The following is a 27,232-nucleotide window of genomic DNA, read 5'->3' as shown; positions in this document are numbered from 1 at the left end:
CCTCGGCGTTACTCTGGACCCTGATCTCTCTTTTGACGAACATATCAAGACTGTTTCAAGTACAGCTTTTTTCCATCTATGTAACATTGCAAAAATCAGAAACTTTCTGTCCAAAAATTATGCAGAAAAATGTATCCATGCTTTTGTCACTTCTAGATTAGACTACTGCAATGCTCTACTTTCCGGCTACCCGGATAAAGCACTAAATAAACTTCAGTTAGTGCTAAACACGGCTGCTGAGATTCCTGACTAGAACCAAAACATTTGATCATATTACTCCAGTGGTAGCCTCCCTACACTGGCTTCCCGTTAAGGCAAGGGCTGACTTCAAGGTTTTACTGCTAACCTACAAAGCATTACATGGGCTTGCTCCTACCCATCTCTCCGATTTGGTCCTGCCGTACATACCTACACGTACGCTACGGTCACAAGACGCAGGCCTCCTAATTGTCTCTAGAATTTCTAAGCAAACAGCAGGAAGCCGGGCTTTCTCCTATAGAGCTCAATTTTTATGGAATGGTCTGTCTACCCATGTGAGAGACACAGACTCTGCCTCGACCTTTAAATCTTTATTGAAGACTCATCTCTTCAGTCCGTCCTATGATTGAGTGTCGTCTGGCCCAGGGGTGTGAAGGTGAACAGAAAGGCACTAGAGTGACGAACCACCCTTGCTGTCTCTGCCTGGCCGGTTCCCCACTCTCCACTGGGATTTTCTGCCCTTACCCTATTATGGGGGCTGAGTCACTGGCTTACTGGTGCTCTTTCATGCCGTCCCTAGGAGGGGTGCGTCACTTGAGTGGGTTGAGTCACTGACATGATCTTCCTGTCTGGGTTGGCACCCCCCTCGGGTTCGTGCCGTGAGGGAGATCTTCGTGGGCTATACTCGGCCTTGTCTCAGGATAGTAAGTTGATGTTCTGAAGATATCCCTCTAGTGGTGTGGGGGCTGTGTTTTGGAAAAGTGGGTGGGGTTATATTCTTCCTGGTTGGCCTTGTCCGGGGGGTATCATCGAACAGGGCCAGTGTCTCCCGACTCCTCCTGTCTCAGCCTCCATTATCTATGCTGCAATAGTTTATGTGTCGGGGGACTATGATTGGTCTGTCATATCTGGAGTATTTATCCGGTCTTATCCGCTGTCCTGAGTGAATTTAAATATGCTCCCTCTAACTCTCTCTCTTCTCTTGGAGGACCTGAGCCCTAGGACCATGCCTCAGGACTACCTGGCCTGATGACTCCTTGCTGTCCCCAGTCCACCCCAGTCCACCTGCTGCTGCTCCAGTTTCTGTTCACCAGACGTGCTACCTTGTCCCGGGCCTACTGCTTTCGACCCTCTCTCTCTACTGCGCCTGCTGTCTCTAACTCTGAATGATCGGCCGTGAAAAGCCAACTGACATTTACTCCTGAGGTGCTGACCTGTTCCACCCTCGACAACCACTGTGATTATTATTATTTCACCCTGCTGGTCATCTATGAACATTTGAACATCTTGGCCATGTTCTGTTATAATCTCCACCCGGCCCAGCCATAAGAGGACTGGCCACCCCTCAGAGCCTGGTTCCTCTAAGTTTCTTCCTAGGTTCCCACCTTTCTAGGGAGTTTTTCCTAGCCACCGTGCTTCTACATCTGCATTGCTTGCTGTTTGGGGTTTTAGGCTGGGTTTCTGTATAAGTACTTTGTGACATCGGCTGATGTAAAAAGGGCTTTATAAATACATTTGATTGATTGATTGATTGATTGGCATAGGCAATAACTGCTTCCACAGACACATAGGCCTCTGGAGGCTATAACTGCTACATGACTGATTACAACACCTCAAGGTATTGACTTTGGGGCAGTAAACAGAATCTAGATGGAGTCAGTCCGCTTCGTTTGTGTGAAGGTGGCTGCTCTAGTTGACTGACTGGCTAGTGCAGTGCTCCAGTTGACTGACTGGCTAGTGCAGTGCTCCAGTTGACTGACTGGCTAGTGCAGTGCTCCAGTTGACTGACTGGCTAGTGCAGTGCTCCAGTTGACTGACTGGCTAGTGCAGTGCTCCAGTTGACTGACCGGCTAGTGCAGTGCTCCAGTTGACTGACCGGCTAGTGCAGTGCTCCAGTTGACTGACTGGCTAGTGCAGTGCTCCAGTTGACTGACCGGCTAGTGCAGTGCTCCAGTTGACTGACTGGCTAGTGCAGTGCTCCAGTTGACTGACTGGCTAGTGCAGTGCTCCAGTTGACTGACTGGCTAGTGCAGTGCTCCAGTTGACTGACTGGCTAGTGCAGTGCTCCAGTTGACTGACTGGCTAGTGCAGTGCTCCAGTTGACTGACTGGCTAGTGCAGTGCTCCAGTTGACTGACTGGCTAGTGCAGTGCTCCAGTTGACTGACTGGCTAGTGCAGTGCTCCAGTTGACTGACTGGCTAGTGCAGTGCTCCAGTTGACTGACTGGCTAGTGCAGTGCTCCAGTTGACTGACTGGCTAGTGCACTGCTCCAGTGGTGACGACAGGGCATTTGTTTTTGCATAAGAAAGCATCTCCCTTGACATTCTGGAAACAACTACCCGCAGTAACAATAATGTGAGGCAAAGCACAATGCAGCACTTCCACTTGCTACTAAACAACTCAGCTGGGCACAGTAATAGTGTGTATACACACACACAGTTGTCTTTGTGCGGCTGTTAGTAAAGACATCAACCATCCGGATGTGCACGCTGAACACACACACACCACCCAGAGGGTTGAAGGAGAAGCCAGGAAGAGAGGCCAGGAAGAGAGGATGGGGTCCACATGGCTAAGTGCACCAGCAGAGGGTTGAAGGAGAGGTCAGGAGGAGAGGTCAGGAGGAGAAAGTTAGGTTCACATGGCTAAGTGCACCAGCAGAGGGTTGAAGGAGAGGCCAGTAAGAGAGACCCAGGAAAAGAGCACAAGAAGTGAGGCCAGGAGGAGAGGACTACAGGAGAGGACAGAGGAGAGGTCAGGAGGAGAGGACAGGAGGAGAGGCCAGGAGGAGAGGACAGAAGGAGAGGCCAGGAGGAGAAGGTGAGGTCCACATGGCTAAGTGCACCAGCAGAGGGTTGAAGGAGAGGCCAGGAGGAGAGGACAGAGGAGAGGCCAGGAGGAGAAGGTGAGGTTCACATGGCTAAGTGCACCAGCAGAGGGTTGAAGGAGAGGCCAGGAGGAGAGGCCAGGAGGAGAGGCCAGGAGGAGAAGGTGAGGTCCACATGGCTAAGTGCATCAGCAGAGGGTTGAAGGACAATACGCCCAGACAGCCTTACAGTGGGATCGAGATCATTTCCAAAACACACTGGAACACGATTATCTCTCAACTGGAGAAAACTACAGGCAACACCCAGTCAATTGAAAGCACATTAAACAAAAGATTTGCTGTTACCCTGACCAGTTATTTGACTATAACCAAAACAATCTCTATTGCTTCCTTTCACAACCATATGAATGATCATATTTCATGCAGACAAATCGACCATAAAGTGTGAGTTGAGTTGCATGTGTCGGTAAGAGTTGAGTGTGGGGTTATTGTGGCTTGCTGCTCTTAAATTCAGTCGATTAATAATGTAAGTTATTTAACAAGCACGCACACACACACACACACACACACACACACACACACACATATAAACACACACACACACCCACATACAACTTTGAACAGGTTTCAAATGTACTTAGATTAAGGAGGTCAAATATTAGGAATGTGTCCCCTTTCAAGACGGTAGGATACGTATCTAGATACGTGGGCTCCGATACGATACGTTTTAGTTTGAAACGATTCGGTGCGATTCTGCTTGATTAGAGCACGAATCGATTCGGTTTGATTAGAGCACGAATCGATTCGGTTTGATTAGAGCACGAATCGATTCTGCTTGATTAGAGCACGAATCGATTCGGTTTGATTAGAGCACGAATCGATTCGGTTTGATTAGAGGGACGAATCGATTCTGTTTGATTAGAGGGACGAATCGATTCTGTTTGATTAGAGCACGGATCGATGAGATTCATTTCAATGCGATACTATTTGATGTACTGACATTTGCTGCATAAACACATTCATTTTCAATTTAAATTCTGCTGCAGCCCGTGTGTGTGTGTGTGTGTGTGTGTGTGTGTGTGTGTGTGTGTGTGTGTGTGTGTGTGTGTGTGTGTGTGTGTGTGTGTGTGTGTGTAAAAATAATGTCTGTCTATGGTGTGTATACTAATGTCGGCACCTGATCTGAGCCACAAGGGAGACTAGGCATCTACCACCCCTGTACCACTATCAAATTAGGGGGGCAATGTAACTTGTTTTCTTGTTAGCGCACTTTGGTTTTCAAAATCACCTGACCCACTAATGAATTTCTTTTTTTTTTATACAGATTAATTGTTTGCACTATTAACGTAGCAATATTTAGCATTTACAAATGAACTATGACATAGCCAATGAATACATAGCAAAACTATGGATTTCACCCCCCCCCTCCCCCATCTCAAAATCGAATGGTTTTGACCGTTTAGAAGTTTAGTGAGCTTCTTTTCTCCTCCTGCTTTGACCATGGGCCTCGCAAAGTGATTGCTGTCCTCGTTATGAAATGACCATTCATTGTTATGAAATTCTCTCAGCCTCGTGACAAAATGTGTAGAAAGAAAAAAAAAGATCTTTAAAAACTGCAACATTGTCTCTTAGCCTCATACCAAAATGTGTAGAATAGCATTATAAAACTGCACATTGGAGATCGGTGCCCCAGGGCCCCAAATGTGGTAGTCCGGCTCTGGATATCTAAAATGACCATGTACACTGATTGTTTCAAGCAAAACTACAACAACTGTTGCTGATGGTGAACCTGAACAATGGAAATAAAATCCATCCGTTCAGCAGGTAGCCTAAAGCCAGATCAGAGTTGTGTCTCCGCTAGCTTAGCTTACTTTCATTCCAGTGAAACACCATTTTCAACAGCGCATTGTTAACAATAAACTTAATGACTTGTAGATCAATGACTGTCAACGCAGGTACATGCAGTTCTACACTGAAGAGGAGGATGTGTCAGTTGTCACAAAAGATAAGATGTATTTTCAGAAAGAAAGTAATATGAGCAAATCATTTCAGTGAATCTGCGATTTGTAACGTTACAAATCGATTCTCTGACAAAGCATGCTACATTTGGATGGGTTTGAGGTCCGGGGACTGATGCAGTCACATCTTAAAGATTTGAACTGGCAAACGATGCGTAGGCCTATCAGTGAATCGTTATATATATATATATATATAATTATAAAATATTATAAATGATAAAATATGGATTATTCTCTATAACAACCTGGCTGAGCAGACTTCAACGGGGTGAGAAAGCCTTTCTGAAAACAGGACTTGAGTCACACAAGATAAATGATCTGTACTAAGAGAAAGATTTGCTGTTACCCTGACCAGTTATTTGACTATAACCAAAACAATCTCTATTGCTTCCTTTCACAACCATATGAATGATCATATTTCATGCAGACAAATCGACCATAAAGTGTGAGTTGAGTTGCATGTGTCGGTAAGAGTTGAGTGTGGGGTTATTGTGGCTTGCTGCTCTTAAATTCAGTCGATTAATAATGTAAGTTATTTAACAAGCACGCACACACACACACACACACACACACACACACACACACACACACACACACACACACACACACACACCCCTTTAGTAGGCCAAAGGTAAAGATGATTTTATGCATCATAAATTGTCAATAGCTCAGGAGTTATGGTAGACTTCATCCTAATGGGATTTGTTCAACTCATGTGCTGTATTGTTCACACAGAGATATTTTATCAAATGTATTCAGATTAAACTTTCATCAAATAGCCCATAGGCCTACAGTGCTATTCGAGGATTGAAATCTTGGAAACAGCTATATTTGTAGAATACAGTAGATGTACATGGATAAAGTTAGGGACAGGCTGTGTGTACATACATACAGTCAACAATGTACCTAATGGAGGGCTTTGCTCCAAGGTAAAGACAAAAAAAAGACTTGCTTACATAGCAAGCCAGAGCATTCAATATTATTACAGTATAATGAACATGCTATGTTACTACAGCTGAACCACCGTAGCCTGAACACAACACGGGTCTGGGGAAACGGACCACAGTAACTACGCAGTAATTGATTGGTTTAAAACACTCAATGTGTCTGGTGCTGTAGCCTAGTGAGCCGTGTTGATCTCATTCCCCGAACCATCACATCACTGCGGCTTACGACACCCAAATGCAACAACAGTCAGTCAGGATACTGAAGTCCATCTCTATAGGCCACCAACACAAACACAGCAGCCAGTCAGGACACTGATAAGTCCATCTCTATAGGCCACCAATACAAACACAGCAGTAAGTCAGGACACTGATAAGTCCATCTCTATAGGCCACCAATACAAACACAGCAGTAAGTCAGGACACTGATAAGTCCATCTCTATAGGCCACCAACACAAACACAGCAGTAAGTCAGGACACTGATAAGTCCATCTCTATAGGCCACCAACACAAACACAGCAGCCAGTCAGGACACTGATAAGTCCATCTCTATAGGCCACCAACACAAACACAGCAGCCAGTCAGGACACTGATAAGTCCATCTCTAAAGACCAACACAGCAGCCAGTCAGGACACTGATAAGTCCATCTCTATAGGACACCAACACAAACACAGCAGCCAGTCAGGACACTGATAAGTCCATCTCTAAAGACCAACACAGCAGCCAGTCAGGACACTGATAAGTCCATCTCTAAAGACCAACACAGCAGCCAGTCAGGACACTGATAAGTCCATCTCTATAGACCAACACAGCAGCCAGTCAGGACACTGATAAGTCCATCTCTAAAGACCAACACAGCAGCCAGTCAGGACACTGATAAGTCCATCTCTATAGGACACCAACACAAACACAGCAGCCAGTCAGGACACTGATAAGTCCATCTCTAAAGACCAACACAGCAGCCAGTCAGGACACTGATAAGTCCATTTCTAAAGACCAACACAGCAGCCAGTCAGGACACTGATAAGTCCATCTCTATAGACCAACACAGCAGCCAGTCAGGACACTGATAAGTCCATCTCTAAAGACCAACACAGCAGCCAGTCAGGACACTGATAAGTCCATCTCTAAAGACCAACACAGCAGCCAGTCAGGACACTGATAAGTCCATCTCTAAAGACCAACACAGCAGCCAGTCAGGACACTGATAAGTCCATCTCTAAAGACCAACACAGCAGCCAGTCAGGACACTGATAAGTCCATCTCTATAGACCAACACAGCAGCCAGTCAGGACACTGATAAGTCCATCTCTAAAGACCAACACAGCAGCCAGTCAGGACACTGATAAGTCCATCTCTAAAGACCAACACAGCAGCCAGTCAGGACACTGATAAGTCCATCTCTAAAGACCAACACAGCAGCCAGTCAGGACACTGATAAGTCCATCTCTAAAGACCAACACAGCCCTCCTCTGGCAGCGCTCTAAACAGAAAGTACTTGTGTTGATCCCTATCTAAAAGGAAGGAGGGGGAGGCCTTGCCTTGGCTACACTGCCTGGTGAATGCTTTTGGCAGAGGAACACGCCGCACGTCAACCGAACCAGCCTCACTCTCTCTTGCATCTGATTAGCAGCCATCATGAACTAATGTAAACTTGGCCCCGTGTGACATGCAGGCAAACGGTGGCAAACCGACCAATGAGGAGCAGACTGCTGGAGAACAAAGAGTCAGTGACTCCAGCCCGACAGCTTCCAGCCCGACAGCTTCAGTAAGGGACTGATATTAATCAACAACGTCATACGTCTTTATCTCCACCCGTAATGGCACTTGGTCGTCAACACCATACCTTCTTACTCACAACAAGTGGCATTCTCCCACCTCCCCTCCTCCCTCCATCCATCCCCTCCTCCCTTCCTCCCTCTTCTCCTCCCTCCATCCATCCATCCCCTCCTCCCTTCCTCCCTCTTCTCCTCCCTCCATCCATCCTCTCCTCCATCCAGCCACCCCCTCCTCCCAACAGCCATCCCCTCCTCCCTATTCTCCTCAGTCCATCCAGCCACCCCCTCCTCCCAACAGCCATCCCCTCCCACCCACCCATCCCCTCCTCCCTCCCACCCTCATCCATCCATCCATCCCCTCCCTCCATCCATCCCCTCCTCCCTCCATCCCCTCCTCCTTCTCTCACAACAACAAGTGAACAATTGGCATTCTCCCACCCACCCCTCCTCCATCCATCCCCTCCATGCCCTCCTCCTTCCCTCACAACAAGTCAACAAGTGGCTATCCCCCCCTCCTCCCCAAAAGCATGGTGATTATTTGACATTCTGGGCATCTAGCCAGAGCTCCAGATTCTTCTCTGAGCCACGCTCTGTTACTATGGCTGCTACAGCAGCTGCTTTCTGGGCGATGTGATCATCTTCAGTTACACATCTCTCACACCTCCTTCCGCCCTCCTCGCCTCTGCCCCATGATTCTGTCCACATCTTGTCTTTCAACATTATGGAGACTGACAGGGTTGTGTTCGAGACCAGACCAAGACCGGAGACCTGTTTGATTGAGTGTGTGGACAGCTGTCTTTTATACAGGTAACGAGTTCAAACAGGTGCAGTTAATACAGGTAACGAGTGGAGAACAGCAGGGCTTCTTAAAGAAATACTAACAGGTCTGTGAGAGCCGGAATTCTTACTGGTTGGTAGGTGATCAAATACTTATGTCATGCAATAAAATGCAAATTAATTACTTAAAAATCATACAATGTGATTTTCTGGATTTTTGTTTTAGATTCCGTCTCTCACAGTTGAAGTGTACCTATGATTTAAAAAAATTACAGACCTCTACATGCTTTGTAAGTAGGAAAACCTGCAAAATCGGCAGTGTATCAAATACTTGTTCTCCCCACTGTGTGTGTGTGTGTGTGTATATATATATATATATATATATATATATATAAATAAGTTGATTAATCGGTATCATCTTTTTTTGGTCCTCCAATAATCGGTATCAGCGTTGAAAAATCATAATCGTCGCCTCTAATATGAATACAGGCACTACGACATCTTGCATTTCTGTCGTTCCATGATGAAGATATAATACTTGAATTTGTTGGTATCCATATGCCTGTTTCGTTCACTGTGCATTCCAGTGACTGAACATGCTTGGATCAATCCCCAAATACGTATTTATAGGCTACATTCACAATAACACAAGATACATGATATCATAATCCTGCTTGTTATCCTCTTAAATATATCACACCTCTTAAATATATCACAACGCATCACAGTATATTATTTAAAAACGCAGTGTTATCCAACAGCCCCATGCATTCCCCTCTCATAATAGGAGCTGTTTTCCTAGTAGTTGTTGGTCATAAGGAACCGCCAGGCAGGCAACTGCTTACCAGACCATCTTTGTTGTGAAACCATTAAGACACCGTCAGGCTGGAACTTTCAAATGCAGGCAATTAGGTTACTCTCATATCAAGAAAAAAAGCACATTGATATGTAGGAAGACAACGTCCAACCCAGCGTGGCATAAAATATGACATATGCTATTTTATTCTAAATTAGTTATCCTACAATTGAACAAAAGTATTATTTCAATGCAATGACAGGTCAATGCTGATGAATTGCCGTTGTGTACAATCTGGGACCGGTTTATTACATCAACGCTACAGAGCGTGTGTTGTTTGCCTCGGCTACCCACCCACTAGATAGGTCATGTAAACACTGCGCTGGCCCTAACATAATCATTCAACGGGAACCCCTTTGTCCTCCTGTGTGTGATGCTAAATATGTTGACAGTCCATTGTTAACATTCAATCAGCACCATAACAGAAAGAAAATCACCTGGATTATTCTGGTTGTGTTACTGTCTGCCCATCATTGAAATGGCTTGTTGCAGCGGCAGACAATGCGTGTAACACTTGTTTCACTGTAAAGTCTACTACACCTGTTGTAGTCCGCGCATGTGACCAATAAAATGGTATTTGATCAAATGTTCCCGTTCTATCTGTGCACGAAGCGATTAAACGCTGCAAAACACCGCTGCACAACAATAACAGCCATCTCCCCGGCCACACACACACACGCACACACACACACACAGTCACCCACACCTTCAAGCTCGATCTGAGCGGTCCTTTCGCAGTCGTTTGGTTGAAGCCCACCGCTATCTCGTCCTCTGAGAATTCTTTCAGACTTCCGTCTTGCATTAACACCATGTAGACATTACGCCGGGGTCCGGTTGAAACGTCTCTGTTTTCCTGCTGCTTGACAGCCTGAACCAGTCCTGACAACGGAGCCCCGTCCCCTGTCGGACTCGGCGTAAACACCCGGCTCCCCAGGATCGAACGCTTTACCAAACGCCTCGTATGCATAGCGGTAAATGTTTAACACCGAATTAGAAGCGGTAAATATCTATCGATGGACGTCGAATTAGCTAAAATTGATACTGTAAACACGGACATTAAAACACAACACCGAAGCGGATAGACTATACTCTGCTGCTACCACGGTTCAAAACGAATGATATTCGAAAGCACGAATATGTGTAGGAAAAGCAACAAGCACCGATTAAGGAATGCATGAAAGCGAATCATTCCCCGCCAAAATAACCTCTTCAACCGACCGGCTTTCGATCTTTCTTCGTTCGATCTGTTTGTTTTCCTGACTGTCCCCGCTAAACTCACGAGAAAGCACAAAAAGACGGAACAGCCAAACATTCTCGGACCGACAATGACATTTGTACAGCAATCTTTAAACCCAACAAAATGGCTTTGCCAATATACAAACAAAGCGATAAATGTTGGTCTACCCGAAATATAATTCAAATTTCACACATATTGTACACTGGTTTTCCGTCTGACAGGATGAAATTTGCTGAAATAGCCGCGTAAAGTGACTCCGGATCCAGATTTGAGAAAATCCAGTTCGTAGCCGAATGCCAGGAGCCAGCGTCTGTACCGGCGGAATGCTGCCTATAAACATGTGCGGTCCAGCGGCCGACTCCAGCTCCCATTGGTCCACAGAGCACACGCCTCCAATGGGCTACGCTCCCTTTTCTGTGTCAGTTTCGCTCCAACAGAAGGTAAATGAATCCGGAAAGGATGCTCCATTCAAAACAATGACGCAAGGATGGAGAGAAGAGGAGAAAAGGAGGAGGGAGGGGTTAGATGAGAGGAGAAAAAGAGGGAGAATCTAGTGAAAATAAAAACTTAAACCAGCCAGGCTCGGTATGGATTATTGAGAAGCCAGTGCTACTATGTCTCTATCAATCGTTTTGAAAGCAAATCTAAGCCCTGTATATTTCTGTACACTTGGCTTAGCTTACATAAAGTGTTATTTTAGGAGCTATGAAAGCCATTATGTAAAAGCATTGCTCCTGGATCTATAAGGCATCCGGTAATCAACCAAATCAATCAAATGTATTTCTGAAGCCCTTTTTACATCAGACAATGTCACAAAGTGTTTTTTTTACCTGTATTTAACCAGGTAGGCCAGTTGAGAACAAGTTTTCATTTACAACTGCGACCTGGCCAAGATAAAGCAAAGCAGTGCGACACAAACAACAACACAGAGTTACACACAAACAAACGTACAGTCAATAACACAATACAAAAGTCTACATGCAGTGTGTACAAATTACATTTCTATACAGAAAACCAGCCTAAAACCCCAAACAGCTAGCAATGCAGATGTAGAGGCACATCTGTTGTTTTCGGCGCATGTTGTATCCGGCGCACGTGACAAATAAACTTTGATTTGATTTGATTGTGGCTAGGGAAAACTCCCCTAGAGAGGAACCAGGCTATGAGGGGTGGCCAGTCCTCTTCTGGCTGTGCCTGGTGGAGATTATAACAGAACATGGGCAAGATGTTCAAATGTTTATAGATGACCAGCAGGGTCAAACAATAATAAAGTCATTCATTTGATGATGACTATCAGAAAAATGGGTCAGAAATCTTTCCATTGCCATAGTCACACAAAATCAAGCCTATCCAACTGAGCTACAACACTAACTGGTTGCACTTTATAAGGCACTGTTTCAACTGGGTAGGCTAAGAAGCCAACTAAAGAGAATACCTGATATATGTGGACACCCCTTCAAATTAGTGGATTTGGCTATTTCAGCCATACCAGGTACTGACACAGCACACCCCCATGCAATCTCCTTAGTAAACATTGGCAGTAGAATGGCCTTACTGAAGAGATCAGTGACTTGCAATGTGGCACCATCATAGGATGCCACCGTTCCAACTATTTCTGCCCTGCTAGAGCAGGTCAACTGTAAGTGCTGTTATTGTGAAGTGGAAACGTCTAGGAGCAACAACGGCTCAGCCGCAAAGTGGTAGGCCACACAGACTCACAGAACGGGACCGTAGAGTGCTGAAGCATGTAGCGCGTAAAAATCACCTAACCTCGGTTGCAACACTCACTACCCAGTTCCAAACTGCATCTAGGAGAAATATCAGCACAAGAACTGTTCGTCGGGAGCTTCATGAAATGGGTTTCCATGGCCGAGCAGCCGTACACAAGCCTAAGATCCCCATGCGCAATGCCAAGCGTGGTGTAAAGCTCGCCACCATTGGACTCTGGAGCAGTGGAAATGCGTTCTCCGGAGTGATGAATCACGGGTCGCCATCTGGCAGTATAACGAACGAAACTGGGTTTGGCGGTTTCCAAGAGAACACTATCTGCCCGAATGCATAGTGCCAACTGTAAATTTTGGTGGAGGAGGAATAATGGTCTGTTTTTTTATGGTTCGGGCCCCTTAGTTCCAGTGACGATTCTGTGCTTCCATCTTTGTGGCAACAGTTCGGGGAAGGCCCTTTCCTGTTTTAGTATGACAATGTCCCCGTGCACAAAGAGAGGTCCATACAGAAATGGTTTGTCAAGATCGGTGTGGAAGAACTTAACATCTTGACAGGCCTTCACAGAACCCTGACCTCAACCCTATCCTAACACCTTTGGGATGAATTGGAATGCCGACTGCGAACCAGGCCTAATCGCCCAACATCAGCGCACGACCTCACTAATGCTCTTGAGGCTGAATGGAAGCAAGTCCCCATAGCAATGTTCCAACATCTAGTGGAAAGCCTTCCCAGAAGAGTGGAGGCAGGGGGGGGGGGGGGGGTTGGAATGATTTTGGAATGAGATGTTCTGGTGTCCACATACTAACAGAACATGGGCAAGCGGTCATGTAGTGAAGTACAAGTGGGGTCTAGCGGTGCTTTGGATATTTCCCTCTCAATTCCTCAGAATGTGTAGGCCTGCTGTGAAATCAAAGTGCTACCTAGTGTAATACTTCTCCCTCTTTTGGTCAGAGTAGGCCTAACACCCTTTCCACCCAGATAAAAACCCAGATAAAACTATTTTGCTTTGTAATAATGCTGCATCTGAGCCTGTTTTACAGCTAACATGACGAACCAGACTTACAAACAATAAATGCAATACTGTTGCAAATAGCCAGTCAATGTAGCAACTTAAATGTGTAAAAACACCATTCTCTTCTGCAAGCTTTCTTCATGAATAAAAAAAAAACACATACTTGTTATATATGTTTTAATATTTTCCATTTATGGTCATAAAATATTTACATGCATACACAGGAAGCCAGACGGAATCTTATGACAGATGTGCTCATAACTGCCAAAGAAAGCATTGCTCTGGATGTATCCCAAATGACAACCGATTCCCTATGCCTGTATAGTGCACTATTTTTGACCAGAGCCCGAAGTAGCGCACCACATAGGCAATAGGGTGCCATTTGGGAGACAATCACCACAATGAAAGATGATGGTAAGGAATTCTCTGCTGCTTGTTGAGAATGCATTGTCTCATTATTAGAGTGCGCTGAATGAGAGGGTGCTATATCTCATTATTACAGTGGGCTGAATGAGAGGGTGCTATGCCTCATTATTAGAGTGAGCTGAATGAGAGGTTGCCATGCCTCATTATTAGAGTGGGCTGAATGAGAGTGTGCTATGCCTCATTATTAGAGTGGGCTGAATGAGAGGGTGCCATGCCTCATTATTAGAGTGGGCTCGATACTACCCCCACCTCCCCCTAACCCACTCACCTATCAGAGCGTGTGTGTGTGTGTGTTTGGTACCGCTGGTTTTGAGATTCGGCACTAATGCTCCTCTCTGACAGACCTTTTGTTATGGCATTTCTAGCGACACTATTATGTTTTAATGCTGGCATTCCCCTGCTCCATGAACTAATCTGAAATCTGGACGGAAGACCATGTATCATGTTATTTCATTCAAGTTAATCACAAAGACAATTACTCTATAAAATGTGTGTAAATGTAGTGTGTTGGGAAGGCACCTGCTTTTCTCTCTTACTGAAATGTATATCATCTTTAATGCACATTTATCAATTGTGGCTAATTTAAAGGGGTCAGTCCTTTCTCTTCTTATTGAATATCATTCATGAATCTAATATCAGTCAACCTGGGTGCTGGATTTGTCGTCAACAAGCTTATACAAACTCAAACATGTTTAATGAAATATGCACTCACTCACTCTGCGTACAACAATAATGTCCAATATTGAGATAACAGAGAAATGGGATGGAAAATAGGCTAATATCAGTGTTTTTCTGTCGAACGTAGATATCATCAATGCAATAGCTACTTATTCACAGTCAGAATTTACTCGCTTAGTCTGAAAATAAACACCACACAACAATATTCATTCAGACATGAATTCATTTTCTGTTCTTTAAAAAAAAAAAATAAAAGTAGCAGCTTCAACCTTCATGTTTTAAAAAACATTAAAACACCACAATGTACCATATTAATAAGATAAAATAACAAAATAAACAATGCGTCGGTGTCCTGGTAATTAAACTGAATACAGAACCCAAAACATGTGTGAGCCACCATTCAATCACAAACGGTATCTTATCAACAATAGTTGGGTCACGGTCCGAGTGAGGGGCACACTTTTCCTATTGAATACCTTTTAAATGACACCGTGGACTTACTGCACTGTAGGTGGTTTCACAGCCACTATAAACCAGTCCACATCACAGTCGTACATACCACAAAATATACTTTACCATTCGCAAATTCATACAATAACTGTGTAAGAAATGGATAAAATAGTTCTCTAACTATATACAGGCCTCGGTTGGCATGTCGTCACATGCTAGTTAAAATATTCAAATTGTGCCCATGAATAGGTAAATACACTGAGTGAACAAAACATTAGGAACACCTGCTCTTTCCATGACAGACTGACCAGGTGAAAGCTATGATCCCTTATTGACGTCACTTGTTAAATCCACTTCAATCAGTGTAGATGAAGGGGAGGAGACCGGTTAAAGATGAAGGGGAGGAGACGGGTTAAAGAAGGATTTTTAAGCCTTGAGACAATTGAGACATGGATTGTGTATGTGTGCTATTATGAGGGTGAATGTGCAAGACAAAAAATGTAAGTGCCTTTGAACGGGGTATGGTAGTAGATGCCAGGCGCACCAGTTTGAGTGTGTCAAGAACTACAACGCTGCTGGGTTTTTCACGCTCAACAGTTTCCTGTGTGTATCAAGAATGGTCCACCATCCACCTTGTAGAGTCCATGCCCTGACGAATTGAGGCTGTTCTGAGGTTAAAAAGGGGTTTAACTCAATATTAGGAAGGTGTTCCTAATGTTTTGTCCACTCATTGTATTTAGGATGAAGCTGCTATAAGCTCTGTACACAAGCTGTACCATAATGTTTTTGACACTTTGTGCTTTAGAATAATTTTCTAACATATTAATACATAATTAGTACATTAGGGTAAGCAGAAACATAAACACTCCATTCAAACACATAATATACACCTTCATCAAATCAGATGCATTAACACACACAGTTTTGCTGTTGCATATTGTCACATTGAGAGAATACAAGTATTTTAAATACATTTTGAATCCTGTGAAGAAATATAAAAAAGAAAAACAACTGAGTTGAACAATTCTCACAAGATTTTAAGAAGAAATCACAACATTGATAGATATGGTCTCACCATTGGTTGTCTTGTTGTTGAACAAATAAGTCCTTTTTTAAAAGTCACAATCATTTATGAGTACCTTGACTACTACTTTATTACCACGGCAACCTACTTCTTCTTCTCTTTATCCCATGTACAGAACAAAAGCTCTTAAAGTTTCCCACATAAACAAACGCCCTTCCTGATATCCTTTAAATCACACAATGATCCATCATCTTGAAATAAATAGGAATTTGATCAAACGGTTGACATGTGAAATGTTTTTAAAATGCTTTAGAAACTAAAACAAGCCGTTCTATTTCGAGTTTAGATGTCTAAACTTGCTGCTAGATGCCTGACTTGCTGCTACTTATTGTTTCAATAGTATGTAAGTACACATATCTCACATATCTCTCATATCTCTCATATCGCCCATATCTCTGATATCTGTCATATCTGTCATATCTCTCATATCTATCACATCTCTCATATCTATCATATCTCATATCTCGTTCTCTGATATCTGTCATATCTATCATATCTGTCATATCGCCCATATTTCTCATATCTATCATATCTCTCAAATCTCTCATATCTGTCATATCTGTCATATCTCTCATATCTGTCATATCTGTCATCTCTCATATCTATCATATCTCTCACATCTCTCATATCTGTCATATCTGTCATATCTATCATATCTCTCATATCTATCATATCTGTCATATATCTCATATCACCCATATTTCTCATATCTATCATATCTCTCACATCTCTCATATCTGTCATATCTGTCATATCTCTCATATCGCCCACATTTCTCATATCTATCATATCTCTCACATCTCTCATATTTCTCATATCTATCATATCTGTCATATCTCTCATATCTGTCATATCTGTCATATCTCTCATATCTGTCATATCTGTCATATCTGTCATATCTCTCATATCTGTCTTATCTGTCATATCTCTCATATCGCCCATATTTCTCATATCTATCAGATCTCTCATATCTCTCATATCTGTCATATCTGTCATATCTGTCATATCTGTCATATCTGTCATATCTCTCATATCTGTCATATCTCTCATGAAGTTCTGAATGAAACGGGGCACATAGGAAGGAAGAACGGATGATGTAAAAAGTGCCACTACATTGTGGGGAAACCTTTAAACTCAGACCTTTATAGAACGACATTATGGCACAAAGACTAAGTGGTTTTCAATCAAAAGGCACTGACAAATGGAACTGGCCAGTCAGCTTGTCACCAGCCTCATAACATTGACTCAATTTGTAATGACTGGTTATAAATGCCTAGGAATGGATCACTCTGTAGTCTGATAAAGGGATTATGATGGTGATGGATAATCACATTGACAGCAGTCGATGATAACAAAGAGGGCGGAGGCCAACAACTTGACAATGGACGGTGATTTCATAGTTCAGTAATTTAAGGGCACCATGAATGGACGAGGGCTAGTTAAGATTATAGTTCAATCAGATAACCTTGGGCGGTGGGCGCACCCAAACTGCACTGAGGGGGCAGTGAGTGGAAACCCTGAATTGGTGATAGATGGTAGGGTTGAAGGTTGTAGTTCAGAACTATGTGGTGGTGTCCCTCACATCAGGGCTGCTGGTTGTGGGTGAGGCTAGGAGTTAGGCTAATGGCTGGGATTGAGAATGAGACTAGGAGTTAGGCTAATGGCTGGGGTTGAGAGTGAGACTAGGAGTTAGGCTAATGGCTGGGGTTGAGAGTGAGGCTAGGAGTTAGGCTAATGGCTGGGATTGAGAGTGAGACTAGGAGTTAGGCTAATGGCTGGGATTGAGGCTAGGAGTTAGGCTAATGGCTGGGGTTGAGGGTGAGACTAGGAGTTAGGCTAATGGCTGGGGTTGAGGGTGAGACTAGGAGTTAGGCTAATGGCTGGGGTTGAGGGTGAGGTTAGGAGTTAGGCTGGGGTTGAGGGTGAGGTTAGGAGTTAGGCTAATGGCTGTGGTTGAGGGTGAGGCTAGGAGTTAGGCTAATGGCTGGGGTTGAGAGTGAGGCTAGGAGTTAGGCTAATGGCTGGGATTGAGCGTGAGACTAGGAGTTAGGCTAATGGCTGGGATTGAGGCTAGGAGTTAGGCTAATGGCTGGGGTTGAGGGTGAGACTAGGAGTTAGGCTAATGGCTGGGGTTGAGGCTAGGAGTTAGGCTGGGGTTGAGGGTGAGGTTAGGAGTTAGGCTAATGGCTGTGGTTGAGGGTGAGGTTAGGAGTTAGGCTAATGGCTGCGGTTGAGGGTGAAGCTAGGAGTTAGGCTAATGGCTGGGGTTGAGGGTGAGGCTAGGAGTGAGGTTAATGGCTGGGGTTGAGGGTGAGGACAGGAGTTAGGCTAATGGCCGGGGTTGAGGGTGAGGTTAATGGCTGGGGTTGAGGGTGAGGCTAGGAGTGAGGTTAATGGCTGGGGTTGAGGGTGAGGCTAGGAGTGAGGTTAATGGCTGGGGTGGAGGGTGAGGCTAGGAGTGAGATTAATGGCTGGGGTGGAGGGTGAGGCTAGGAGTGAGGTTAATGGCTGGGGTTGAGGGTGAGGCTAGGAGTGAGGTTAATGGCTGGGGTTGAGGGTGAGGCTAGGAGTGAGGTTAATGGCTGGGGTTGAGGGTGAGGCTAGGAGTGAGGTTAATGGCTGGGGTGGAGGGTGAGGCCCCAGAAACTCAGGCTTCAGGGTCCATAGGCAGTCAGAGACGGGAGCTCTCCCTGTTCAACCCCAGGGCCAGCTCACCTACACTCTCATAGTCTGGCTCCTGAACCTGGTTCCCCAGCCCCAAGTCCTGTCCACTGCCAGTCTTAGGGATGTGGATGATCTCGTAGCCAGGCTCGATGCTCTCTGTGGGGGGTCCCTGGGGGTCTGACTCCCCCTCTCTGGGCTGGGGGTGGATGTCCCTGACGGTAGCGTAGAGATCACTGGAGGAATACTCGGGGACCAGACCCTTGATATCAGCAATGCTGCTGTAGTCACTCTCCTTCTCCTCCACATCTAGACCTGGCTTCCCCACCGTGGAGTACATGTCTGACAGCTGGAGAGAGAGAGAGAGGGGGGGGGGGGGGGGGGTGCAGTCAGTGTGAACATCAAAGGCCTTTGTTTTATTTAGGTGAGGTCACAGTGAGGCTGACATATCTAATAACCAGGTGAGGTCACAGTGAGGCTGACATATCTAATAACCAGGTGAGGTCACAGTGAGGCTGACATATCTAATAACCAGGTGGGGTCACAGTGAGACTGACATATCTAATAACCAGGTGAGGTCACAGTGAGACTGACATATCTAATAACCAGGTGAGGTCACAGTGAGGCTGACATATCTAATAACCAGGTGAGGTCACAGTGAGACTGACATATCTAATAACCAGGTGAGGTCACAGTGAGGCTGACATATCTAATAACCAGGTGAGGTCACAGTGAGACTGACATATCTAATAACCAGGTGAGGTCACAGTGAGACTGACATATCTAATAACCAGGTGAGGTCACAGTGAGGCTGACATATCTAATAACCAGGTGAGGTCACAGTGAGGCTGACATATCTAATAACCAGGTGAGGTCACAGTGAGACTGACATATCTAATAACCAGGTGAGGTCACAGTGAGGCTGACATATCTAATAACCAGGTGAGGTCACAGTGAGGCTGACATATCTAATAACCAGGTGAGGTCACAGTGAGATTGACATATCTAATAACCAGGTGAGGTCACAGTGAGGCTGACATATCTAATAACCAGGTGAGGTCACAGTGAGGCTGACATATCTAATAACCAGGTGAGGTCACAGTGAGACTGACATATCTAATAACCAGGTGAGGTCACAGTGAGACTGACATATCTAATAACCAGGTGAGGTCACAGTGAGACTGACATATCTAATAACCAGGTGAGGTCACAGTGAGGCTGACATATCTAATAACCAGGTGAGGTCACAGTGAGACTGACAAATCTAATAACCAGGTGAGGTCACAGTGAGACTGACATATCTAATAACCAGGTGAGGTCACAGTGAGGCTGACATATCTAATAACCAGGTGAGGTCACAGTGAGACTGACATATCTAATAACCAGGTGAGGTCACAGTGAGGCTGACATATCTAATAACCAGGTGGGGTCACAGTGAGACTGACATATCTAATAACCAGGTGAGGTCACAGTGAGACTGACATATCTAATAACCAGGTGAGGTCACAGTGAGACTGACATATCTAATAACCAGGTGAGGTCACAGTGAGACTGACATATCTAATAACCAGGTGAGGTCACAGTGAGACTGACATATCTAATAACCAGGTGAGGTCACAGTGAGACTGACATATCTAATAACCAGGTGAGGTCACAGTGAGGCTGACATATCTAATAACCAGGTGGGGTCACAGTGAGACTGACATATCTAATAACCAGGTGAGGTCACAGTGAGGCTGACATATCTAATAACCAGGTGAGGTCACAGTGAGACTGACATATCTAATAACCAGGTGAGGTCACAGTGAGACTGACATATCTAATAACCAGGTGAGGTCACAGTGAGCCTGACATATCTAATAATAATAATGTCAATATCAGAGATGGTGACTGGCTAGCTGCTACTTCACGTCTCATAGAGGTTGGCGGTACTGTGAGGATGGAGCCTGTTTTAAAGTCCATCTTTCACTTGGTCAAGGACATACTGTATGAGGACATATAAGACGTACATCGTTACACAGGGGTTGGTGGGGACTTTGTTTCTACCTCAGAGAGCACTGAATCGATACGATTCCTCTATGGATGCACATTGTCAAAACTCAACAGATTTGCTTTTGTTTTTGGCTTAATTAGCGAATCAATTCATTTGATTGCCTTGGAGCGCAGCGGTGTGGAATCATGAAGATAAGCTCTTGCCCCTGTCATCAACGAGCCTCCATGTTTCTCTTGTAATGTTAGTCTGTTCTAATTCAGTGTCCCTAAAGTCTTTGTCCACGTACCTTTACAAATTAAAGTGCCAGTACAGTTAAGTACTGTAAGTAGTTTCATGACTACCACCAAGAGTAGTTCCTGACTACAACCAGGAGTTGTTCCTGACTACAACCAGGAGTTGTTCCTGACTACAACCAAGGGTTGTTCCTGACTACAACCAGGAGTTGTTCCTGACTACAACCAGGAGTTGTTCCTGACTACAACCAGGAGTTGTTCCTGACTACAACCAAGGGTTGTTCCTGACTACAACCAGGAGTTGTTCCTGACTACAACCAGGAGTTGTTCCTGACTACAACCAGGAGTTGTTCCTGACTACAACCAAGGGTTGTTCCTGACTACAACCAGGAGTTGTTCCTGACTACAACCAGGAGTTGTTCCTGACTACAACCAAGGGTTGTTCCTGACTACAACCAGGAGTTGTTCCTGACTACAACCAGGAGTTGTTCCCGACTACAACCAGGAATTGTTCCTGACTACAACCAGGAGTTGTTCCTGACTACAACCAGGAGTTGTTCCTGACTACAACCAAGGGTTGTTCCTGACTACAACCAGGAGTTGTTCCTGACTACAACCAGGAGTTGTTCCCGACTACAACCAGGAGTTGTTCCTGACTACAACCAAGGGTTGTTCCTGACTACAACCAGGAGTTGTTCCTGACTACAACCAGGAGTTGTTCCTGACTACAACCAAGGGTTGTTCCTGACTACAACCAAGGGTTGTTCCTGACTACAACCAGGAGTTGTTCCTGACTACAACCAGGAGTTGTTCCTGACTACAACCAAGGGTTGTTCCTGACTACAACCAGGAGTTGTTCCTGACTACAACCAGGAGTTGTTCCTGACTACAACCAAGGGTTGTTCCTGACTACAACCAGGAGTTGTTCCTGACTACAACCAGGAGTTGTTCCTGACTACAACCAAGGGTTGTTCCTGACTACAACCAGGAGTTGTTCCTGACTACAACCAGGAGTTGTTCCTGACTACAACCAAGGGTTGTTCCTGACTACAACCAGGAGTTGTTCCTGACTACAACCAGGAGTTGTTCCTGACTACAACCAGGAGTTGTTCCTGACTACAACCAGGAGTTGTTCCTGACTACAACCAAGGGTTGTTCCTGACTACAACCAGGGGTTGTTCCTGACTACAACCAAGAGTTGTTCCTGACTACAACCAAGGGTTGTTCCTGACTACAACCAGGAGTTGTTCCTGACTACAACCAGGAGTTGTTCCTGACTACAACCAGGAGTTGTTCCTGACTACAACCAGGAGTTGTTCCTGACTACAACCAGGAGTTGTTCCCGACTACAACCAGGAATTGTTCCCGACTACAACCAGGGGTTGTTCCCGACTACAACCAGGAGTTGTTCCCGACTACAACCAGGAATTGTTCCCGACTACAACATGGAGTTGTTCCCGACTACAACCAGGAATTGTTCCCGACTACAACCAGGAATTGTTCCCGACTACAACCAGGAGTTGTTCCTGACTACAACCAGGAGTTGTTCCTGACTATAACCAGGAATTGTTCCTGACTACAACCAGGAGTTGTTCCTGACTACAACCAGGAGTTGTTCCTGACTACAACCAGGAGTTGTTCCTGACTACAACCAGGAGTTGTTCCCGACTACACCACTTGACCAGAAGATATGGTTCCTAGATATGGCAGTCAGGTCATTTTTCCTGACCATACTATAGCTGAAAACTAGGGACCAGAGTTGTTCTTTGTCAAGTCACTTTCATGCTCAGACAGACAACCTGAAATGGTCCACCCACACAGACAGTGTGGTGAAGAAGGCGCAAAAGCGCCTCTTCAACCTCAGGAGGCTGAAGAAATTTGGCTTGTCACCCAAAACCCTGACAAACTTTTACAGATGCACAATTGAAAGCATCCTGTCGGGCTGTATCACCGCCTGGTACGGCAACTTCACCTGGAGAGCCCTGCGGTTGAGGGTGGTGCGGTCTGCACAACGCATCACCGGGGGCAAACTACCTGCCCTTCATGACACTTACAGCACCCGATGTCACAGGAAGGCCAAAAAGATCATCAAGGACAACAACCATCCAAGCCACTGCCTGTTCACCCCGCTATCATCCAGAAGGCGAGGTCAGTACAGGTGCATCAAAGCTGGGACAGAGAGACTTGAAAAACAGCTTCTATCACTAACTCAGAGAGGCTGCTGCCTACACTGAGACCCAATCACTGGCCACTTTAATAAATGGATCACTAGCCACTTTAAATAATGCCACTTTAATCATGTTTACATATCTTACATTACTCATATCATATGTATATACTGTATTTTATACCATCTATTGCACCTTGCCGCCCGGCCATCGTTCATCGGGAACAATTCCTGGTTGTAGTCAGGACAACATGCCAATGTGTCAGTCAGCCAGAGAATGTGTGTGGTTAGGTTTCACATGGGTACACACACACACACAAACACACAGGCTATCGCACACACACACACACACACACACACACACACACACACACACACACACACACACACACAAACACACAGGCTATTGCGCACACACACAAAAATAATCAACCTCTATCCCTTTGCTGACAGACAACTCTCCTGGTGACATGCTGAATAGCAGTTTATCTAAGATAATGGCCCCTTGTGAGCGCCACACTTGTGACTGGCAAGGTCAATTACATTTCCTCTGTGTAAATCAAAAGCTTCTAAGGCCACGGGAGACGCAAAGTCAAATTATTCCAGACAACAGAACAGAGTCATTTCTGGTTATTATGGCTCAATAGCTGTGTTACAGAGCGGAAGAGCAGATTGCAGAGTGTTGAACAAAGCAAAATTGTGTGTGTGTGTGTGTGTGTGTGTTTGCTGAGGGTCTAACTGAGGGAGAACCCAGCAGACTTAAACACACAAACACACACACACGCACACACGCACACACACACACCGAGCGTCATCCTTCATTTCTGCCAGGTCTGTCAGACTGACGGTGGGCAGCTGGATCTCACCAGGCTTTTCCCCTCTCCTCATCTCATCCCCTCCTCATCCCCTCCTCATCCCCTTCTCATCCCCTCCTCTCCTCTCCACACTGCTTTGCATGCATTACCACACGCATTCATTCCCCTGTCGGTCTGACAAGACAAATCACCAGCCAACCCCAGTCACACCGACGCACCGTAACAGAGGAACGTTACGAGTTAAACCTTAAATCAGCCTCAGGGTGTCTGAAAGTGTGTATCCAAGTGATTCAGTTCATACGTGTGTCATACGTGTGTCATACGTGTAAAAGGCAAAGTGGGGGGAGAGGCGAAGAACATAATTAATGCTGACTCCAGATTATGACACTGGAGGACGGAAAAGGCTTTGGGAGTGTAGGTAGCCCAACCCAGCACAGCCCCGTGGTTGGTTCAATATTTCATCAGAGGATCAAACTAGGCTAGGCGTCACCTGCTGTCCAACACAACATTTTTACTACTGATTAGCTGATTGACTGGATGGCTGGAGCGTCAACATTTTTACTACTGATTAGCTGATTGGCTGGACGGTTGGAGTTTCAACACTGTTATTAATGATTAGCTGATTGGCTGGATGGCTGGAGCGTCAACATTTTTACTACTGATTAGCTGATTGGCTGGACGGCTGGAGTTTCAACATTTTTACTACTGATTAGCTGATTGGCTGGACGGCTGGAGCTTCAACATTTTTACTACTGATTAGCTGATTGGCTGGACGGTTGGAGTTTCAACACTGTTATTAATGATTAGCTGATTGGCTGGATGGCTGGAGCGTCAACATTTTTACTACTGATTAGCTGATTGGCTGGACGGCTGGAGCTGGCCCAGGACACGGGCGAAAGGGGACAAGTCCAAGTCAAGACAGAGACCAGAACAATGAGAGTCCAATTCAAGATCATGTTTGTAATTTTGTCAGATCGCACCATAATAAGAGCTCAACATGTACAGTGTTTCTGTGTTAAAGATTTGGTGCTGCACAGTTTGCAGAAAACAGTCGCTTTCAAACTAGGGATTTCGCAGCTAATTGAGGTAAGACAGTAACTCTTCTCATAGATTATGCATGTAAGAACTACACATTGACACAACCCAAAACAGAAGGTTTAAAAGATACGTACTAATAGCCAAAGTACTGGCGCATGTCTTTAACATTTCAGAACAGTGTGCGACTCACAAACCCTTCCCCCAGTCTCCCCTTAGACAGCGTGCGACTCACAAACCCTTCCCCCAGTCTCCCCTTAGACAGCGTGCGACTCACAAACCCTTCCCCCAGTCTCACCTTAGACAGCGTGCGACTCACAAACCCTTCCCCCAGTCTCACCTTAGACAGCGTGCGACTCACAAACCCTTCCCCCAGTCTCACCTTAGACAGCGTGCGACTCACAAACCCTTCCCCTAGTCTCCCCTTAGACAGCGTGCGACTCACAAACCCTTCCCCCAGTCTCCCCTTAGACAGCGTGCGACTCACAAACCCTTCCCCTAGTCTCCCCTTAGACAGTGTGCGACTCACAAACCCTTCCCCTAGTCTCCCCTTAGACAGCGTGCGACTCACAAACCCTTCCGCCAGGCTCCCCTTAGACAGCGTGCGACTCACAAACCCTTCACCCCAGTCTCCCCTTAGACAGCGTGCGACTCACAAACCCTTCCCCCAGTCTCCCCTGCTAAAAGACAAGACCAAGACACTCAATATGTGGTCTCAATCTGTGGTTTCAATATGTGGTCTTAATATGTGGTCTCAATCTGTGGTCTCAATATGTGGTCTCAATATGTGGTCTCAATATGAGGTCTTGGGACCGGACTCCAGTACTACAACTCTTCAACCTCTTCTCCTTCTCTCAATTTTTATGGCACTGTTCACTCTCTCTCTCTCTCTCCATCTCCATCTTTTCCTTCGCTCTCTCTCTTCCTCTCTCTGCTCTTTCTCTCTCTCTCCCTGCTCTTTCTCTCTACCTCATAATGCCGATCAGACACAGAGCGACGGAGAGACGCTCTTCCCATTGTTCTGCTTTCTACTCTAACTTGTGGCTCACGGCTGAATCAACACATCTAGTCAGGAATCAGTTGAGCTGTCTTTCTACTGTACAAGTACTGTATTTCTCCTTCACAAACATAGATAAACATGATCCTCACCTCTCCGTTTTGCAGCGCGGCCCCCAGTACCACCACCGCTCCTGCGTCCATCATGGTAGGCTGGTTGTCGTTCTCATCCAGCACCTTGTCAGGTACAGGCGGGGGTCTGTCCTCCTCCTCGGGCTCCTCTGTGGGGCTCACAGCAGCAGTGATGGTGGCTGAGCGCCTGGCCTCCAGGTCTGCACTGTAACGGCTCTTCTTGTTGAGATCCACCGAGGCGTACTCCACTCCCGCGCACAGGGGCCCCCGCTCTGGGGAGCCAGGGCTGAGGTGGCCGTTGTGGAGGGCTGGAGGGTTGTTGGGAGGTGGGAGGTGGTTGTGGTGGTGGTGGTGGTGGGAAATTTCATTGTCATCAGGGCTGAGGGGGGACATAGTACCGTCTCCGTTGAGGAGACCTGCAGCCAGGCTCCCTGGATGGTCCTTCAGCTCTTTGACCGTCTCGTACAGGGAGTCTTCAACGCTCACGTCACGGGACGCCGTCAAGTCGCCGCCTCTCTCCTTCACCACCTAGTTTAGTTGATTAAGACAGCCGTCACTACATTAGGACTAGTCTTCCTGGGTCGATACAGTACAACCATACAAACACAAGTAAAATAAATACATAATAACATCAACAACAACAAATCCCTAATACCTCGTAGGTGCCGTCTCCAGAGGGAGGGAGAAGGGGTCCGCTGGAAGATCCCATCCCCTCCAGGGTGCTGTTGGGTGGGATGCTGGGCAGCTCGCGGTCCTGGGGACACTTGGAGCTCCGCAGCTCAGACTGACTGGACAGCATCTCCTCAGAGGGCTGGGGACTGCTGTCCTGGGTGTCTGTCAACACTGGGGGACGATGGATAAATACATTTGACTGACTGGACAGCATCTCCTCAGAGGGCTGGGGACTGCTGTCCTGGGTGTCTGTCAACACTGGGGGACGATGGATAAATACATTTGACTGACTGGACAGCATCTCCTCAGAGGGCTGGGGACTGCTGTCCTGGGTGTCTGTCAACACTGGGGGACGATGGATAAATACATTTGACTGACTGGACAGCATCTCCTCAGAGGGCTGGGGACTGCTGTCCTGGGTGTCTGTCAACACTGGGGGACGATGGATAAATACATTTGAGTTGAGTTCAATTGAATTTAATTTAATTTTGTTGAGTTGAGTTGGATTGGATTTAATTT

General features: G+C 45.7%; 2 protein-coding genes across 9 annotated transcripts in view; both read right to left on the bottom strand.

Annotated features, from left to right (window-relative positions):
• The window catches only part of LOC110487927 (zinc finger protein 704), a 78,090-nt gene extending 67,142 nt beyond the window's left edge, over positions 1-10,948 (bottom strand). The window contains exon 1 of the mRNA XM_021559844.3: positions 10,104-10,948. Within this exon, the coding sequence (XP_021415519.2) occupies positions 10,104-10,364 (261 nt within the window). The 5' untranslated portion in view covers positions 10,365-10,948. The remainder of the gene's footprint in view (positions 1-10,103) is intronic.
• A 2,586-nt stretch (positions 10,949-13,534) lies between these two features.
• The window catches only part of LOC110487925 (phosphoprotein associated with glycosphingolipid-enriched microdomains 1), a 109,081-nt gene continuing 95,383 nt past the window's right edge, over positions 13,535-27,232 (bottom strand). For 4 of the 8 annotated variants that reach the window (XM_090227553.1, XM_090227551.1, XM_090227550.1 and 1 more), the window contains 3 exons: positions 26,697-27,145; positions 26,063-26,569; positions 13,535-19,019 (listed from right to left, as the gene is read on the bottom strand). In XM_090227553.1, coding sequence (XP_090083679.1) covers positions 18,681-19,019; positions 26,063-26,569; positions 26,697-27,145 — 1,295 coding nt within the window. In that variant the 3' untranslated portion in view covers positions 13,535-18,680. The remainder of the gene's footprint in view (positions 19,020-26,062; positions 26,570-26,696; positions 27,146-27,232) is intronic. The other 4 variants (XM_090227557.1, XM_090227554.1, XM_090227555.1 and 1 more) reach the window with 1 other exon arrangement.

This window comes from Oncorhynchus mykiss, chromosome 30 (genome assembly GCF_057628025.1).
Source record: "Oncorhynchus mykiss isolate SJ-2025 chromosome 30, ASM5762802v1, whole genome shotgun sequence".
Taxonomy (NCBI): Eukaryota; Metazoa; Chordata; class Actinopteri; order Salmoniformes; family Salmonidae; genus Oncorhynchus; species Oncorhynchus mykiss.
Note: the sequence above shows the minus strand (reverse complement) of the source record. Positions and strands in the feature narration are given on the sequence as shown.